Here is a 17,677-nt window from a genome sequence, read left to right on the forward strand (position 1 = left end):
GGGGGACCCAGAGAGCCCTTGACCCCCCACAGCCCGTGTACGGCTCCCCCAGCCTAGCGTCCCTCTGGAGAATGCTGGGGGCCTGCTGGCCGCCACGGTGCCCACCCTGCGCGAGCAGGGTTGGGGGTGGCCCTCAGCCAGGGGCTCACACTGCTCTCCTGCCACTTGCTTCAGGCTGCCCCTCGCCGGGGACATCTGGTCTCTGAGCCCATGGTTCCTCATCACACCAGTCTGACTCAGCGCCAGCAAACAGCAGCGATGGCCCTCCCAGTGACGGAAGATTCTAGACTAGTAGGATCAGGCCTCTTCATACATCATGAGTTACAGCTTCTGGCTTTCAAGTGTCACTCCTGACCCCGGGACTGAACACCTACCAACATTGAACCGGCTTGTCTGAGCCCGGCGTTCTGCCCCAGGCGCCGTGAGGGTGTCAGCTTGGCCGCTCACCTGGGGGCCGTCCTGGCTCCACCCGCCGGGCAGCGCCCCGCCTTCACTTGTCCACCTCCCTCTTCTTCTCCACCTGAAGGTCCCTGAAAGGCGCTGCCCGCAAGGGTCTCTGGCTCCCTGCCTCCATCTCAGTGGTGCTTTGTATTTCGAGATGCGCCCCCATCTGGGAACCTTCTCATCAGACCCAGTGCAGAGAAGCCGGGACTGGTCTGGACAGGTCATGCCTGTGCCCAGGTCTGCCGAAGTGAAAGGGGATGCGGCTGGGGAGCCCCACCCCATCACGCTCTTCAGGACAGGCAGGGCGGGGTCTGTGCAGAGGCAGGGGTCCAGAGAAGCAGCTGGGGTCTTGCAGGGACCCCCCCCCCCCGCCCCCGCTCATTTGCTGTGTGGGCTCCACACTCCCTCCACCCGACACCCCACCGTGTTCCCCCGCCCCTGCTTGGGGTCAACCCTCCAGCGGGGCAGCCAGAGAGTCACATGTCCTGGGAAAGTGGGGCAGGCGAGAAAGAACACAAGGCTAACTGCGTCCCAGTTTCTTTTTATTTATTTTTTTGTTTTTTTTTTCTTTCTTTTTTTTTTTAAGTATGGAAGCTCAAGTATAAGATGTAGATTTTTTTTAAGCTTTACAAAAAAACAAAATAAAACAAAAACTCCTTTTGCATTCCATAAAAATTGACAGAAAAGCACCTGGCCAGAAGAGCAGGGCGGTCCGCAGTCCCCGCCCCCCACCGCGAGCCGAGGGCCACCTCTCCTTTCTCCCAGAGCTGTCCCCGTCCCCCGCCCGGCCCCCAACCCCAAGCAACTCCCAAACACACATGGAATCAGATTTCCAGTTTTTCTTCTATCTTTCACACACCACAGTTATTTCATAAAATTTTTTTGTTTTACATTTTTTACACCAATGTAACAAAAAGGTGGGAGGGGAGGGAGGCAGACAGACAGTGTGTTTTTATGCCTATAAATGGCAGGGGGGGGGTGGCGCCAGGGCGGACAGAAAACGCGGTCTCTATGGGAATACCAAGTCGTGATAGCAAAACGTGGTGGGGGAAGGAGGCCTCCGAGACCAGGGGTGTTTACCGGGTTTTTACCAGGTTTATTCTCGGGAGAGATGGCGCTGCGGTGGTGATGCGAGTTGTTATGTGACGAGTTGTTATGTGACCTGTCGGGGAGGGAAGGGACGAGGAGGGAGCAGGAAACGAGTGTCTAAGAAAGGAGCCTAACAGCGCACGGCGTCTCCGGTCAGTGGGAAGCAGAGGCTTTTAACACTGCTGCTTTCTCTTCAAAGCCTCCACCAGGTCGTTCTTAAGAGCTTCTTGTTTTGATTTGTCTGCAAAAGTCTGCACAGACCTGTGGGATGGAGGTGGGGAAGAATTGTCATGAACGGGCAGAAGAGGAAAGGAAAAGGGGCTGAGAGCTGCCATGCGGCGCGTCCGGGGTGGGGGGGCCGGGCGCCCCTCCACCCACGTCGCCTCCAGCAGCCGAGCTACAAGCCGTGCGGGAAGGTCGGGGGTGCGGAGGGGCCCAGAGCCCGAGGCTGGCCCCTCAGCACCTGGCCGGGCCCTGCAGGGGAGGCCACGGCCCAGCTCTGCCCCAGGCTGGCTGTGACCGGACTCCGGGCACACGACACATCGGCCTGAACCACAAGTGGCTTCCGGGTCAACTCCTGGATTTGTGGGGAAACGCTCACGCGAGCGCACCGACACACAGGTGAGACACAGCTGAGCTCTGTAGGCGCTGTGTCATCTGTCATTCGTAAGTGCTTCCCAAGCACACTTCACTCTCACAAGCATCACAGAGGAGTCCGAGCATTAGTCCCAATTTACAGATGAGGAAACTGAGGCTCTGAGAAATGCAATGACCTGGCGATGACCTTAGTGATCCTGGTCAAGGTTTCCCAATGTACAGGCTAACCAGGGGCTTATTAAACTACGTACAGCCTTTGTAACGGTCTCGAGGCAGCAGAGAGCAAGGGCGGCAGGCTGCCTGGCAGGACACCGTGGAGCCACAGGAACCTCAAGCTTGACACGCACTGGCCGTGAAGCCGCATGGGAAGGAGAGACCAGACAATAACCCCTCAGCCAGCGCCAAATGTGGCTTAAGTACAACGAGGCAGGACCAGGAGCATCCACGTGGAATGCTGGCTACTGAGTCCTGGGAACACCATGGGAAGCGCCCTCAAGAAGGTAAAGAGGGTGGCAGAGACAAGACCCTCAGAGAGTCTGCGTGCAACTAAAAACCTCCCGTGAGAAATGCTAACATTCTGGCTGATGCTGCAGAACACACGTTTCTAAGTGCTTGCTCTGCGACAGCTCCCACGGCTCCCTGGCCTGAGTGCGTGCTGGCTCCTCTGGGAGGGGCACGCCAGGCCTGGGCTGTGCCCAGCCCCTCCCCCCCTGCCCCAACAAGGAGAAATGTCCAGAGGGAGGACCGGTAAGAGACAGAAGGTTAGGCTGGAGCAGCTGGAGGCGGGAGGGGAGAGTGCTTGTTCAGGGAAAGGCGCTCAGGAAGGTCACGGCCAAGCCACCGGGAACCAGTGTCTGTAGGAGGTGGTGTGTGTGTGTCCCAGACAGAAGGTGCCAGGCTGGGCAGCAGGGGATGGGGGCACGGGGGTCCTATGTCCCAACAGGACCTGGCTGAGGGGAGGGGTCCAGAAGATTCTAGACCCACCCTAGACGCGGAGGGGCTGGGGGGAACTGTACTGTATGGAGCGCTTTTAAAGGCAGGGAGACGCCCCAGGCCCGATGCCGGCGCGCACCCAGACCAGATGGTTGCAGCCACAGCAGAGCAGCCCCCTGAGCCTCTTTTGGGTTGGGGCCCTGTGTCCAGCTCCCAGGCCTGGGAGGAAGCCCCTAATCCCGAGCTCTGCAGCCCTGCCCAGCTCGGTCTCCAGATGCCTGATATGAAGCCCAGTTTCCCGCCTCCTCTCAGGGAGCTGCCCGCTTCTGTGCATCTATATTCATCACACGCTCAAGTCGTGGCTCTCGGCTGTTGTCCACAAGCAAGACATCCCCCTCTGTTGAGCATGAGGCATTTAGGAGGATGGCTGCAGCTCACCGGGGCCGGAGGGCGATGCGGGTCCTGGCAGCTCCAGGGGCACCTGGTCTGGGGGCACCAGGCCTGGCTCAGACATTACAGCCCCGCTCTGGGCTTCCCTGGTGGCTCAGACATTAAAAACCTGCCTGCAGTGTGGGACAGCCGGGTTCCATCCCTGGGTCGGCAAGACCCCGGAGGAGGGAATCTTTACCCACTCCAGTAGTCTTGCCTGGAGAATTCCATGGACAGAGGAGCCTGACAGGCTACAATCCACGGGGTCGCAGAGTCGGACACGACTGAGCGACCGACAGAGGGCTCTTAAGAGACCCAGCTCCGTGTTCGACTCTTAGACTCAGGGCAATACACCTCAGATCAGCTGACTCCAGGCAACTGCCCACCGAAAAGGGATCTTCTTGAGCTTCTGGGGTCCTTGGTGGAAAGGTGGCAAAGCTCCGGCTGCACACAGAGCAGACGGAGAGGCCGCCTCAGCCTCCGGCCAAGCGGGCAGCCCCTGGGAGCGGCGTGGGTGACCGCAACCCTGGCCTGCCAGCCTGCCCCACACGCGGCCCTGCCCAGAGTGCCAAGCACACACAGCACGCGTGACCCGGGCCGGCGTTACGCAGGGCGAAGTCGGCAGTTACGGGGCGGCTCCCGGCCGGGCGGACACAGGTTAGTGGTGTTTAAGGGGCCGGTGGGGTCTCGGCGGGCTGGTGAGTCCTGTTTAGTGGGGCGGCGCTCAGGCCTCTCAGGCAGGGTACCTGGAGCAGCTTAGTTATCGGGCTGGATGTGGATCTGGCGCTGCGTCAGCACTTGGGAAAGCTCCCTCTGCAACTGCAGGAACTTGGGGTTGTCAGGGATAACGTCAACAGATCTACAGAGAGCACGCAGAGTGAGGGCCGTGGAGGGGCCCAGCGTGGAGGAAGCGGGGGCCGTGGGGCTCGGGGGAGGGCAGCTGTAGTTCTCGGGGGCCCGCCCACCGCCCACAGGCTCTCTGCGGCTCCCCCTGGTTTTCCGGCCATCGCCTGGGATGGTGCAGGCCGACAGGCGTGTCTGGTGCGTCTGATGATGCAGGAGCCCCAGGCTGGGAAGCTCTGAGCAGAGAGGACTCCCCAGGCCCCAGGCTCAACAGCCGAAGGAGAGCAGCGCTGCGTGGAGTAAGCCGGGGAGTAAAGCCCAGGGGCTGGACTAGGCTCCCCACAGATGGGGGATCAGAAAGGCGAGTCCAGAGTGGGCGCCACTCTGACAGCTGTTTGAGAGAGAGACTAAACCGTCTTCTCTGGGCAGACTTAAACCAGGGCCGCCCCAGGCTACTTCCTGCCCCTGCCCGGCCTAGAGGGGTCTGTCCACAGGGGGCCTGCAGGGCCGGGGGCCATGGGCGGAGTGCGAGCCCCTGAACTGGTGGGATGGCGATGAGACTCAGACCCCATCCTCCCTGCCTCGGGCCCCCCACCCCAGCTCCTGGACAGGCGAGACGCCCCCGAGAGGAGTCCCTGCTCAAAGACCACGGAGCTCGGGGTGGCAGAGGCTGCCTGAGACCCCAGGCTGGGACTCCAAGGCCGGGGCTCTCTCCCCCGCGGCCTCCACCACCCTCCGTGACCGGGAGGACTTGGGGAGCCCCTGCACCTCCCTTGGCCTTCGCTGAAGAGCCGCGGGAACAAGGCGTGGGGGACCAGGGGTGGGGCCCTCTGCAGAAAGCAGTGGGCCGGGGCTCTCTCTGGGGGATGCTCTGCTGCCCAAAACCTGGCCAACTGGGGGCCATGCTCCCCGCTGCATCTTAGGGTCAGACCCGGGGGTCCTCAGGCCCCAGGACCGGCAGGTACACGGAGAATCTTCAGGCAGGACTCGGCCCACGGGACCGAGAGGTGGCTGCAGGAGGAAGGGCGCCACGGCCGTGAAGGCGGACGGTCCCCAGAAGACACAGATGGAGGAGCCTGGCACGCACGTCTACCCTGGGAACAAGTCCTGCGCACGGGGCTTTAGCTCGAAAACCTGCATTAACGACCCTGTCAGGAGGGCACTCCGGCCCTGGTTTGCAGAGGAGACTGAGGCCCCATGCAGTGGAGCTGCTGAGCGGTGACCTCAGACCCACAACCCCCATCTTCCGGGTCCCATAGCCTGCGCTCCTGGGTACGTTACCTCAGCCCGTTGACGATGTCCTTTGTCTTCCCGAAGTAGATCTCGTTCAGCGTACTTCTGATTTTATTCTCCATGTCCTGGAAGGGAGGTGGCCAGTCAGGGGCGCCTGCCCCACCGGCACCCTGCAGTCCCCGCGGCGGCCACACGGGGGTGCACGGGAGCCCCCGGCCAGAGCCTGGCCTGCCGTTAGTGCGGGCTGGGGGACACTCTGCAGAGCACCCCCTTCTTCCGGAGGGTGTGGGGAAGGGGCGGTGCCGAGGGGTGGCTCCGGTCTGCACCCGCACTCGGTGGAGGGGGTCAGGGCTGAGGGCTTCCTGCACTGAGTCCTCTGGGGGCCGCAGAGGAGGGGCCTCTGGCTCTGAGCTAGGCTCAGAAGGTGCGGAAGACACCAGGCGGGGCCCAGAAATGGGCGCCGCGCCGCTGGAAGCTGGCGGGAAGCCGCCCGGGAGGCCCCGGGGGAGGCAGCCGCTCACCTCAACCAGGCGCCCGATGTTGGCTATGTGTGGAGAGCAGTCACTCACGGTCTCATCCTTCTCCATCTGCAAGGGAACAGGAACACGGCTGAGTCAGGGCGCCGGGTGGGGGCGGCTGCCGGGGTGCACAGAACCTGCTGTCCTGGCTGTGGGAAGCCCGGCACGAGGGTCACAGGCCTGTCTCCAGGGGCATCTCCGGTGCCACAGCACAGCCCTCCCTGGGCCCATGGCGGGAGGGCACTCGTGTGGCTTCGGGCCGTGATGTCACAGGTGAGCCTCTAAGGCGCCTGCCAGCTGCGGCTGTGCCTGGCAGCTACAGAGGGAGGGGTTGGGGGGGGGCAGGCAACAACCCAGGTGTCAGACAGGAGACCCCAGGCTCAGGCCGAAGCGGTGACTTGCCCAAGGTCACACAGGCGGGGAAGGCAGAGCCCGCGTCAACGTCTGCCCGCTTCCCAGCCTGTGTTCCGTCTACTCCCGCTGAAGGTGCGGCTCCTCCTGGGGAGTGCGTGGCCAGAAAAGGATGCGCACCATCCACCCAGGCGGCCTCTTACACGCGACCTACGGCTAGGAAAGCGCTGCACAAGAGCCTGCGCTTAGCCGTCTGGCGGCCGAGCCCCTGCCTCCCTCGGGCCACGCCCATTGAGGGGGCACAGCTCTGTGCTCCCGCCTTCCTGTGGCTCATCTCAGTCCTCTTCTTCTCCTCAAATAACTCTCTCAAAGGTGCTCCGCTAGTTTTCAAATTGTCCAATGACTGTTTTGAACTCATGTCTCTTTAGTATTTAATAATATAGACGGCCCTTCTGCAGGGACGATGGGCGTTCTGCAGGGACGATGAGGAGGGGTGCCCAGCGAGTTGGTTCTGCCCAGGGGTGAGCCCTCTGAGGGCTGACAGGAAGGAGGAGAAGGCAATGAGGCCCCTGATGTGCACGCTGAGTCACGACACGGCACCATGGCTCTCCCCGCAACTCCTCCCCACGTTTAGGGCTTATTCTCTCCACGATCACATATCCCTTCAGGGCGGATGCGCCTGTGACACTCACAGGCGCCGAGCGGATCACTGAGCACAAGATGCCGTCCAACCCGACTGGCGCCCGACCGCAGTCACTGCTGCTGCGGAAACAGACTCTGGAAGCGACCGAAAAACGGACGAGGAGACAGGAGCCGGATCAGGAAGGCAAGAGCGCAGGATGAATTCAGATCAGTAAAAGAGCAGAGCGAAGGTGGACGGCTAACTACCTTCAGAGCCGGAAGAACAGGGCAGGGCAGACCTGCAGTGGACGGCGGTCCGTTCAGAGGCTAAAGGCCTCCGTCGCCTCACCTCTCTTACCAATGAATTTTAGGGTGATTTTTAGACTGGGAAAGGTACAAGAGACCCAGATAAGAGGGAGACAGAGCTGGAAGCAGGTGGTGATAGGAGAGAAACAAATCATTTAAAATGATTAGGCTTCAGTGTCAAACAAATCCGACTCCATGACACAGACCTCCCTGAAAAGCTAGAGCACGCTTCAGAGGTACCAGAACTCTGCAGAGGGTGGAGGCTGACCCCACTTCCGTGACAGAAGGCAGACTGGAGTTGGAAGTTAAAACACTGGCCTGACGCTGATCCAGGCCACAGCTTTTGACGGGACCGGTAAAAAAAAGCCATCTGCCGGCGCGTTTTCAAATCAGATGCTCTAGGAGCCAGCGCGGGCTGGCTGTGGACACGACCTGCCGTGAGTCTCTGGTTTCCGGTGGTGACGGGGATGCTGGGCTGAGGAACACAGGCTCCTCGAGAGCGCGTCCCTGCGGCAGCTTCCCACCTAGGATCCCGCGGCCCTGGCTGGACCACGGGCCGCGAGTTCCCCGGGGCCGCCCGCAGGATTTCCTGCCGGGCCCTGGGTCCGTCTGTTTGTGCAGGACCTAAGGGAAGGCGCACAGGGTTTGTGGGGCGACGCCACTGGAGTCAAGGGTGCAGGTGATGGACGGGTCACTCCCGGAGAGAGGCACGGGTTGGCGGTGGAGCACAGAGCTTCGGGCCTCCGTCTGCCTGCCCCTCCTCAGGACCACCAGGCACCCGAGGAAACAGGCAGGCAGACGTCACAGAGCCTGTCCAGACGACAGCCCTGCTGGACTTCTGCTCCAGCGTGACTGCGTGCAGCCGGGCAAACGCAGACCACGTACTTTGGCTTAGACGTTAATCTCACCACCAACAACGTGGGGAACAGGTCCAGCAGAGAGACTTGTGGGTTTGGGTGATTTCGCTTGACAGGAATGCGAGGTGCCTGCTAGGACAGTGTTCGTGTGCCTTTCAGGGTCAAAATGAAGCTGCTCCTGGTGCCCAGGTCAGGGGCCGCGTGCCCAGCCCCTTCCCTGATGGAGCTGCAGGGCCCCCTCTCGGCCCGTCTCCATCGGCACGGCTGGGTTCAGTAGAGCCATGGACACGCTCTTCTGCGTCAAAGGTCTGCATGCCCCGAGCCCAAGAAATGGGAAAGCACGTGGGCGTCTCAGGCCGGAAGGAGAAGGACGCGGGAGGCCGTGGCCGCGCTCTGAAACCTGCTGCCTGGCGGGGCAGTCCAGCGATGGCGGAGCTGTCACAGTGCCCGCGCACACAGCCAGGAGCCCCGGGTCCCCGGAGGGGTCCCCAGAGGAACGGGCGGCCCTGTGGCATGATGCTACAAGCCGGGGAAGGGGGGGAACCAGAGTGGAGTGAAGGTCTGGAACCCAAGTCCTCGCCTTCCAAAGCCAGGACACCAAGTCTCTGAAAGGGAAGACGCCTGGCTCTGGGCAGACCACTCTGCGGAGGGCTGGCCGAGCCGGAGAGGGGGCAAGATGCCAGCAGGACCTGCTGCTCCGCCCCGACCCTGGGGCCTGAGCCCCCCAGGCACTCTAGCCAAGGGTCCCGGGGAGACTCGATCTTCAGAGATTCAGGGGTCCCCACAAAACGGGATGCGCAAGCTTGTGAACATCATTTCAGCATGAGAAGCGCCCCCACCGGGCAGAGCTGCAGCATCTGTGAGACGCGCTCAGCCCTGACGGCTGGAGCGCACGCGTGCTGAACGGGCTGGGAACCCCACCTGCCACAGAGAAGGACGGAGGCTGCCCACCCAATCCTGAAAGGTAATCTGGACACCAACATGCTGGCACCAGGGTTCTCTCCTCCCCCGGAGAGGAGGCTCCTGTGCCTGGCCTGATGGCTGCTCAGGGCTGCTCTTCTGGGCAAGCAGAGGCCTGCGGCTCTGACCCAAGTGGATTACGTCCTCCCACAAATCAGCTTCCCCTCTTCCCCAGCTCCACATGGACGGTGGATCCCTGGCACACCCAGGGAAGCACGGAGGCGGTGAGCTCAACCAGAATCCCACCTTAAATGAGCACCAATCACCCAAAGCTGAGGCCAGGACCAGAGGCAAAGGGCTCAGGGCCATGGGGTCAGCGAAGCCCCATCGGGTGTCGGGCAGCTTGGGCATCATCTCTGCTTCAGAATCAGAGCTGTCTTCCAACAAAGGGAGAGTCTGGCACTGCCAGGCTCTCAGAGGTCAGAGAGGCCTGGGCAGGGGCGTGAGCCTTCTTGGGAGCAGACTGACTCCCCGGGAGGACCCAAGGGGCTGCGTGCGAAGTTCGAGGCCAGAAATCTGACCCCAAGGCAAAGGCCCAGCAGGGCCCCAGGGGAGGGAAGGAAGAGGGTGGGCTGGAAGGGGGGCAGGGGCCTGGCACACGGACGTGTTTCCACGGCCCCCCTGCCGACTCCCTCCACACCTGGTCAGGGTCAGCTCGCTGGCAGTGCTGACCCACCAAAAACAGAACTATTTTTGCAACGCGGATATTATTACATCTCATAAAAGCAGCTGCCAGAGGAAAACATTTTTATGGGCTGTGGTCGCACAGATGTTCCACAAGGTGGTTCCAGCCGAGTCTGAAGTCAGAGCCCAGCCTGCCCACCCCCATCCGGTACCCCGGAGGATGCGGAGGACGTGGGCCTGTTTAGAAATCAGACTGTTTTCCTCAAAAGGGAAAACGTGAGCAGAGGGCCGGGCGGCGCTTCTCCGGGGCCCTGCGGGAAGCCAGCCCAGCAGGCAGCTCCCACACTGCAGCCCCAGGGCCAGGCCTCGGCCCAGAAAGCCCTCCATCTCCTTGCTGCTGCCGTACTCGGGATGAGCCAACACCCGCCCCGGGCCCAGAGTGGTGCTGGGCTCCATGGCTGCACTGTTCCTGGGACTTGCCTCAGGCCGGCTCCAGATCAGCGTGGGGCTGGAGACCAGGGCCTGGCACACTGGCAAGCCGGAAGATAGTGGTTGGACAGCCTCTCAGCGGAGCTTCCATCTGCCCAGTTCAGGAAAAATTTAATAGAGCCTAGCTTACATGGTACATGGTACCAGCAGCAAAAGCTACTATTTTATTTATCGGGCAGAACCCATGCCTCAAGGTAGCTTTTATTTCTGCTCTAACAGTTTTTCCAAAAGGGTGTTATGGGCTCGCTGGTGAAAATGCTGAACTTCAGAGAAGGGAAGTGGTTTGTCCAGGTCACACAGCTGGAAGGAGACTGGGCTGGGATTGGAACGACGGCCTGGATGATTCCAAAACCTGTTTTCTTCCCGGAGACTTCTCAGTTTGCTCAATCTCATCCACGCTCCTTACCGGAAAAATCAAGGCCAGACCACAGTGCAGAGCTCAGACATTCCAAGCGGCTCCGTCCCTGCCCTCCCTTGGATCTCCACTCCGCCCTGCCCGAGCTTCCTGGTGGGGCACGGCACAGGGCGGCAGCCTAGACCTGGCTCGCCCCTTGGACCAAGCCGGGGCCGTTCCACCCCAGGTCACCAGACGTGTACGGGGGTGCCCCCAGAATCCACACCGTGAAGCCTCTCCACCCCAAACCCAGGAGCCTCAGAGAACAGGGAGCAGCTACAGCTGGGCCTCCCCCAGGAGAACGCCCTCCCTGAACCACCCCCAGCCTGGCGCGGACCCGGCCTCCCTGCGTCTGCAGGGGAGGCCACAAGCCTCTGCCCGGCTCGAGTACAGTGCCTGGCCTGACTGCCCAGCAAGGGTCGAAGCGGGTTTCCCGGCCTCAACCCGCAGGCAGGGGTGCTGGCTGGAGCCTCACTGCATGCAGACGCCGTGCGGGGGGCGAGGGACCGGCCTCACCTCTCCTCCCCACGAGACATTCCACCTTTGTTGTTAAATCCTTAGAATCTGGGAAAAAAAAAATCAAACGCACATCTGCAGGGCCCGGCCCGTGGGTTTCCTTCCAGAGACCCGGGGTCCCGCCTTTCCCCACGCCCCTCTGATGCAGCAGTGACCTCGCGATGCGGCGTCCTCGCAGGCGTGCTGGAGCTCGGCCGGCGGCCTTCCTGCGGGGCCCCGGGGGCCAGCGTCCACCCTCGCCCCCACAAGGTCGGGCTGTGAGAGCCCCTGTGAGGACCACCCCCCAACTTGCCTCCCACGGCCCCAGGGCTGCAGGGCCTTGCCGAAACACGGTGTCCACTCTGTCCTCCACGGATGCACGTCCCTAAGGGGCGCCCTTTGGTGAGGCGGGCACACGGGCAGGGCTGCGGGCGGCGGGGAAGATGCCGCCGTCTGAGCTTCCCACCGCGGGTGGGCCAGCCACGCTGGCACGCTCACCGAGGGGAAAGACAGTCAGTGCGAGCTCCCGCTGTCCACACCGAGCAAGGAGGGCACGGAGGCAAAGCCCGAGGAGCCAGGGAAAGGGGCCCTTGGGGACGGGGCGGGGCGGCAAATGCCGCCAAGCCCGAGCTGGGGCCAGGCACCAGGGACTTAAGACTCTGACCTCCCAGCACAGGCGCCTGGGCTCGATCCCGTCAGGGAGCTAGGTCCCGTACGCCCCAGCTACAGACTGCACACCCACCACTAGGAGCTGGCCCGGCCATCAGTCAATCAAGACAGCCGAGGGAAGCGGGAACGTGGGGGGCCTGGGGTCACCCCAGGAAGGGTGGCCCAGGCCGCTGTGGCTGTGGCGTGGCCAGGGCGGCGGGGCCCTCCCTCCGCACACCCAGGGTCAGCAGCTGCGGCCTCATGGAGGCACTCAAGCCAGGGAAGAGCCTCTGAGCCCAGGGCACACACCTTCGGTGTCACCCCGAGATTCTCTAACCCACCCCTCCTCTCCTCCTGCCTCTGCCCTTCCTGGTATTTCCTGCCTGAGGCCCCTTCACTGACCCGCTGGCCACAGGCCAGATGCCCGGCCCCTGGGGCTGCCCCACTGGGTCCTGGCCACCCCTCTCCTGGGCGGGTTCAACGGCCCCCTCCTGCCAACCCGGCCTCCACTCCACACACAGAGCCACCTTTTGAAGACACACATCTGATCAGTCGACTACTTAAAAATCTTAAAGCCCTCCTCACTGCTTCCAGCGGGGAAGGCGTCTCCTGTGGTCAACCTGGTTCCTACAAGAGACACCCAAAGGGCAGCACGGCTGAGCACGGCGCAGGGAGGCCTGGCCCCTCCAAGGGCCTCCGCAGGTGTGGCCCACTCGCCCACGGCCGCTGCCCACGGAGAGTCCCCGGGCGCCCACGGGGCAGCGTCCTGTCTACACTGAGCCGACTGCTCACATCTGTGGAAGTGCTTATCGAGCATCTCACGAATGCCAGGCACAGGGGACAGATTAAGACCAAAAAATGCAGTGTGGCGGAACGCAGCCTTTTTTCATTCTCCTAAGGGACAGATCTGGGTCCACATCCCAGCTCTGCCTGCCGCTTCGATAAGTCACCACGGGGCAAACCACTGAAGAGCCGGAACCCCAGTTTCCTCACCTGCTAAGTGACGCTATGCTGTTCACAACCCGACCTGTGGAGACAGCCCGCACCACCCCACGTGTCCACCCTATCACTGATCCGCTCAGCTTTCCTGGAACACCCTGGCCTCCCGTCCAAGAGAAGCAGAGGAGTTTTCCCCAAGGTCCACCTGGGACAAACAGCGAAACCCGCAGCCCTCGTTTCCCCGTTTGAGCAGAAGCTGCGCATCATTAACTTAGACCTGTCACCCTCGTGGCTTCCCGGGCCCGCCTCCTGCAGTTACTTACATTGGAAACCAGCCCCGGCTTTACCGTGCCTCGGATGAGTTATGTGACCGGCCGCGAGGATGACAGAAGCCTGAGTCTCCTCATTAGAGCCGAGAGCGCAAGGCAGCCCACACAGGCCCGCGGCCCAGGCCGGCGCACTGAGGACAGCCTCTCATCGGGCCGGCGTTTGGCTTGGCAGCAGGCGCAGTGCACGGCAAGCCGGAACCAGGCCCTGGCCGTGGGCTGACAGCTCTGATTTAAACTATTAGGAAGGCTGGGGATTAAATATTTGTCCAGGTCACTGTAAACTGGGTGGAATTATAAACAGTTCAGAGCGGTAAGTGATGCAGGAAGCTGTCTCCGGATACGGATTTAGGATTTTCCAGCACTCCTCGGGTGGCGGGGCGGGGGAGCCAGCCGCCTGGGGGTTCCACTGCCCCGCCTCATCAGTGCCTCCTGGAAGCAAGGGCCTATTTCCTTGTGGAAGGATGGGCTCTGCCCAGCAAGCACTCGCCTTGGTTCTGGGAGGGTTTGGAGACAGCCCTGCCCCGAGGCCAGAGAAGGGGACCCCTGAGACCCCCTGTGGCTCCAGGCAGGTTCTACGTGGAGAGTCTGAGGCTCCAACCCTCAGTGCAGGGACATGCCTTGCACTACTTCTGTTCAAGAGCCTGGAGACGCTTCTGTGACTGCGACACAAATGCAGTTAAGAGTTACCAAGGTGGAGAGCTGACTCACTGGAGAAGACCCTGACGCTGGGAAAGACTGAGGGCGGGAGGAGAAGGGGACGGCAGAGGATGAGATGGCTGGACGGCATCACCGACTCAATGGACATGGGTTTGAGCAAGCTCCGGGAGTTGGTGATGGACAGGGAGGCCTGGCGTGCTGCAGTCCATGGGGTCGCAGGGAATCAGACACGACTGAGCGACTGAACTGAACTGGAGGTCAAGAGTGACAGGACGTTATGTACACCTACGGCTGATTTGTGGTGAGGTATGGAAGAAACCCGGAAAAGGAAACGGCAACCTACTCTAGTATTCTTGCCTGGAGAACCCCATGGACAGAGGAGCCTGGAGGGCTACAGTTCAAGGGGTTGTAAAGAGTTGGACACGACTGAGCAACTAACACAGAAACACACGGAAGAAACCGTTGCAGTGTTGTTGGTGATCATCCTCTGATGTAAAATATACTCAATAAATTAAAACAAGAGTCACTACGGGACTCCCCTGGTCGCAGCAGTGTCGGGTGCTCAGGCCCTATCCCTGGTCCGGGAAGACTCCACGTGCTCTGAGCTACTAAGCCGTGGGCCACAACGACTGGAGCCCGAGTGCCTAGGACACGTGCCACAGCGAGAGGGGCTGGCGCACGGGACGCCCGTGCACCCCAAGAGCAGCCGCCCCAGCTCGCCGCAGCTGGAAAAGCCCGTGTGCAGCAATGAAGCCCCCCAAAAATAACCAAGCTCCCAAATGATAATTTCCGCCACGTTAAAAAACAATCAATGGCTATTAAAAGTACAATTATCTTACTGAAAAAAAACTCTTGATATTAAAAGGGATCCTCATGGAGTTCAGGCTGAAGACGGGAACGGACGTCCTCAGGGCTGCTGCAGGGCTGCCAGCCCAGCTTCCCGGAGGCCTGCGGGTCCCCTCCTGGTACACAGAGGCACCACCGGCCCGCGCTGGCCGGGGCAAAGGCCTCCCCAAAGGACAGCCTGTGACAAGCCCTAAGAGTGGACTCTTAAGCAAGGGTCTTGAACTTGCTTAGAAACTTAACGCAGCACATGAAGTAGGAAGTGAAGGCTGCTCTACGACAGGGGGCGCCTCGTGGTCTGAGCTCTCCCAGTTCACCTGACACATGCTTGGAAGGGGATCTTGGAGACGAGCTGCTCATGATAACCTGAGCCAAAGACGGCAAGGCAAGGGTCCACAGCAGCTGTGAAACTGTGGCTCGTAAGGAACACGCACTTGGGCATTCGTATGACCCACACCCATCCCTCGTGTGCCTCTGGTCTTCATCCACGGCTCCTGGCTCACAGATCCCGAGACCCTAGGAGTTTCCTGAGAGTGAGCAGCAACAGCAGCATCTTTTACGATATTCGGTCTCATCTGCGCTTCCTGACATCAATCGCTTCAGGGCCATAAAGGGGAAACAAGTGCCCTGTCACTCACAACAAGCTCTTTCCACCACGGCTGGGTTCATGTGAACGAGGTGAGTTCTGGAAACCACTTCAGGATGGGGCCTGGCTGCCAGGAGCACCAATCACAAATTCCTGGTTTCCAGGCGGTGGGGGGAGAAGGGCTGGAGGTCGAATCAATCACCCGTGAGTTAATCAATCACGCCTTTGTCAGGAAGTCTCCGTGTGTTAGCTGCTCAGTCGTATCGGACTCTTTGTGACCCCATGAACTGTAGCCCTCAGGCTCCTCTGTCCGTGGAAGTCTCCTGGGAAGAATACTGGCATGGATTGTCATTCCCTTCTCTAGGATCTTCCCGACCCAGGGATCAAACCCTGGTCTCCCGCATTGCAGGCAGATTCTTTACCGTCTGAGCCACCAGGGAAGCCCAAGGAAGTCTCCGTGAAACCTCACAAAAAATGGGAATCAGAGAGCTTCCAGGTTGAGAAGCCAATCGGCTTCCAGGTGCCACTGTGCAGGGCCCCAAAACTCCACCAGGACAGCAGGCCTTGTTTGAGACCTCACCCTGCGGATCTCTTCATCTGGCTGTTGATCTGTGATGTTTAAATGTCCGTTGCAATAAACCTGCAGGCTAATGAGTAAATGGGTTTCTCTGGGTTCGGCGAGCAGCTCTAGTAAATTAATGGACCCCAAGGAAGGGGTCGTGGGAACCTCTGATGTGTAGCCAGTAGGTCAGACGCGCAGGTGACAACCTGGACTCGCCTGGAGTCTGAAGGTGTGTCTCAGGGGAGGCGGGCAGGCAGCCGTTTGGGACTGAGCCCTGAACACGCAGCCTGACACTGTCTCCAGGTAGAGTGACGCGCAGGACGCCCTTGCTGGGGTCGCAAAACTGCTGTTGGTGGCATGGGGCGTTACCCCCACCCCCGCCCAGGAGAGTAGCGTCTGTCAAATGTTAATGGGCACGTAAATTACTTGGAGACTTTTATGAAATTGGGGTCTTAATTTGGTAGGTCAGGGTGGGGCCCTCGCTCTCTGGATCTGTGAGCAGCTCTGCGGTGTGCGGTGCTGATGCAGGGCCCTCCTGCACCAGGCTGTGGGCAGGAAGGTGCCACCGAGCTGCAGAGGACGAGCCACTCGGGGAGCCTGCCTGCCCCGTCAGGCTTGCAGGACTACAGTGACAGGAAACAGCAAAGCAAGGCTTCTCACCACATCAAAGGAGCCCGAGGTGCAGAGATGCGCTGAGTCCTGAGGACGAGGGTGAGGCCGAGCCTGGAGCCACCTGGTCCCAGCACAGCAGGGAGCTGGCTGGGAAACGGCAGGCAGCATTCAGCCACAGGTACCTCAAACAGCATCTATTTGGAAATGTGAAGTCTGCTTAGGTGGTGAATGAGAACTGAACCAGCTCACCCTGAAGACCAGCGCCCTACAACTTCCTCTACGGAAGTCTCTGACAGCCATGCCGGAGAGCTCTGAACTTGGCTGTGAATGACTACAAAGACTCATTCGTCTGAGTTAATGTGCGGGAACAAAGCCAGAAGGAACAACGAACCCAGGGATGATGGAAACCGAGACTCAACGTATCTGTCACGGGCAGAAGGGACAGAGCCCAAAACGCGGGTCCACAGGGAAAACCTCGTTTTAAGAAAGATCAACCACACAGAAACAGAACAGGAAATCCCTGGACCGTCAGTAGTTCACAGGAAAGAGGAGGGGGCGGGGTGCCAACCCAGCCAACCGCACACCTGCGGGGCGCCCGCCAAGTGGCAGGGGACCCACCCTGGAGAGCAGGTTCTCTCCTGATGCCACTTCCTGCGGAGGCTGACGTGAAGGAGGGCAGCACGGGGCATCCCGTCGGGTTGGGAGATGCCCTCTGCACTCCTCCAACGTGCAGACACTGTGCCTCACGCAGGCTGTGGACAGCTTTAGCCAGACACTCGTTTTTTTTTTTTTCTGTATGAGATGAACGGATACTCTGGGGTTTGGAGAGTGCCCTGGTTGGGTGCAGAGTGGAGGATGCTGGTGACTGTCATTCCCTTGTGACCCCATGTCCCTGGGGCGCTGCTGGGGGTGGGGGGGCCGGGAGTGGAGCAGAGAGCAGACGTGACCACCAGGCAGCTGCCGGGGGAGGCTGGTAACTGGCTCGGAGACTGAAGCAGGCTCTCCTCCTTCTGAAGCCCTGCAGCTTCCAGCTCAGCCAGTTCTCTCCTTCTGGGGACCCTGATGGCCAACCCCCAGCGGCCTGGTGCTCAGACCCCCTGGCTGCCATCACTGCTCACGCTGCCCACATCGACCACCCCCCCAAACTAAGAAAAGCTGCCCGATTTCACTTCAGGAAACTGACACCCCCTGTTCGTCTAACTCGACCCACAGGTAGTCATGTGACCCTGGCCCCCGGAAGTGATTCTGTTCTGGACAATCAGCCCGAGGCAGCAGGGAGACGCTCTCCCCCAGGATGGCCAGAGGTCGCCAGGCGCCC

General features: G+C 60.9%; 1 protein-coding gene across 4 annotated transcripts in view; it reads right to left on the minus strand.

Moving 5' to 3' along the window:
* Positions 1-969: 969 nt before the first annotated feature.
* Positions 970-17,677, minus strand: part of CAPZB (capping actin protein of muscle Z-line subunit beta) — a 139,844-nt gene continuing 123,136 nt past the window's right edge. For 3 of the 4 annotated variants that reach the window (XM_070382162.1, XM_070382160.1, XM_070382161.1), the window contains exons 7-10: positions 6,090-6,155; positions 5,617-5,693; positions 4,239-4,351; positions 970-1,794 (exon numbers count right to left, since the gene is read on the minus strand). In XM_070382162.1, the coding sequence (XP_070238263.1) occupies positions 4,249-4,351; positions 5,617-5,693; positions 6,090-6,155 (246 nt within the window). In that variant the 3' untranslated portion in view covers positions 970-1,794; positions 4,239-4,248. The remainder of the gene's footprint in view (positions 1,795-4,238; positions 4,352-5,616; positions 5,694-6,089; positions 6,156-17,677) is intronic. The other variant, XM_005908097.3, reaches the window with a different exon arrangement.

The sequence above is a fragment of the Bos mutus genome, chromosome 2 (assembly GCF_027580195.1).
Source record: "Bos mutus isolate GX-2022 chromosome 2, NWIPB_WYAK_1.1, whole genome shotgun sequence".
In the NCBI taxonomy this organism is placed as follows: Eukaryota; Metazoa; Chordata; class Mammalia; order Artiodactyla; family Bovidae; genus Bos; species Bos mutus.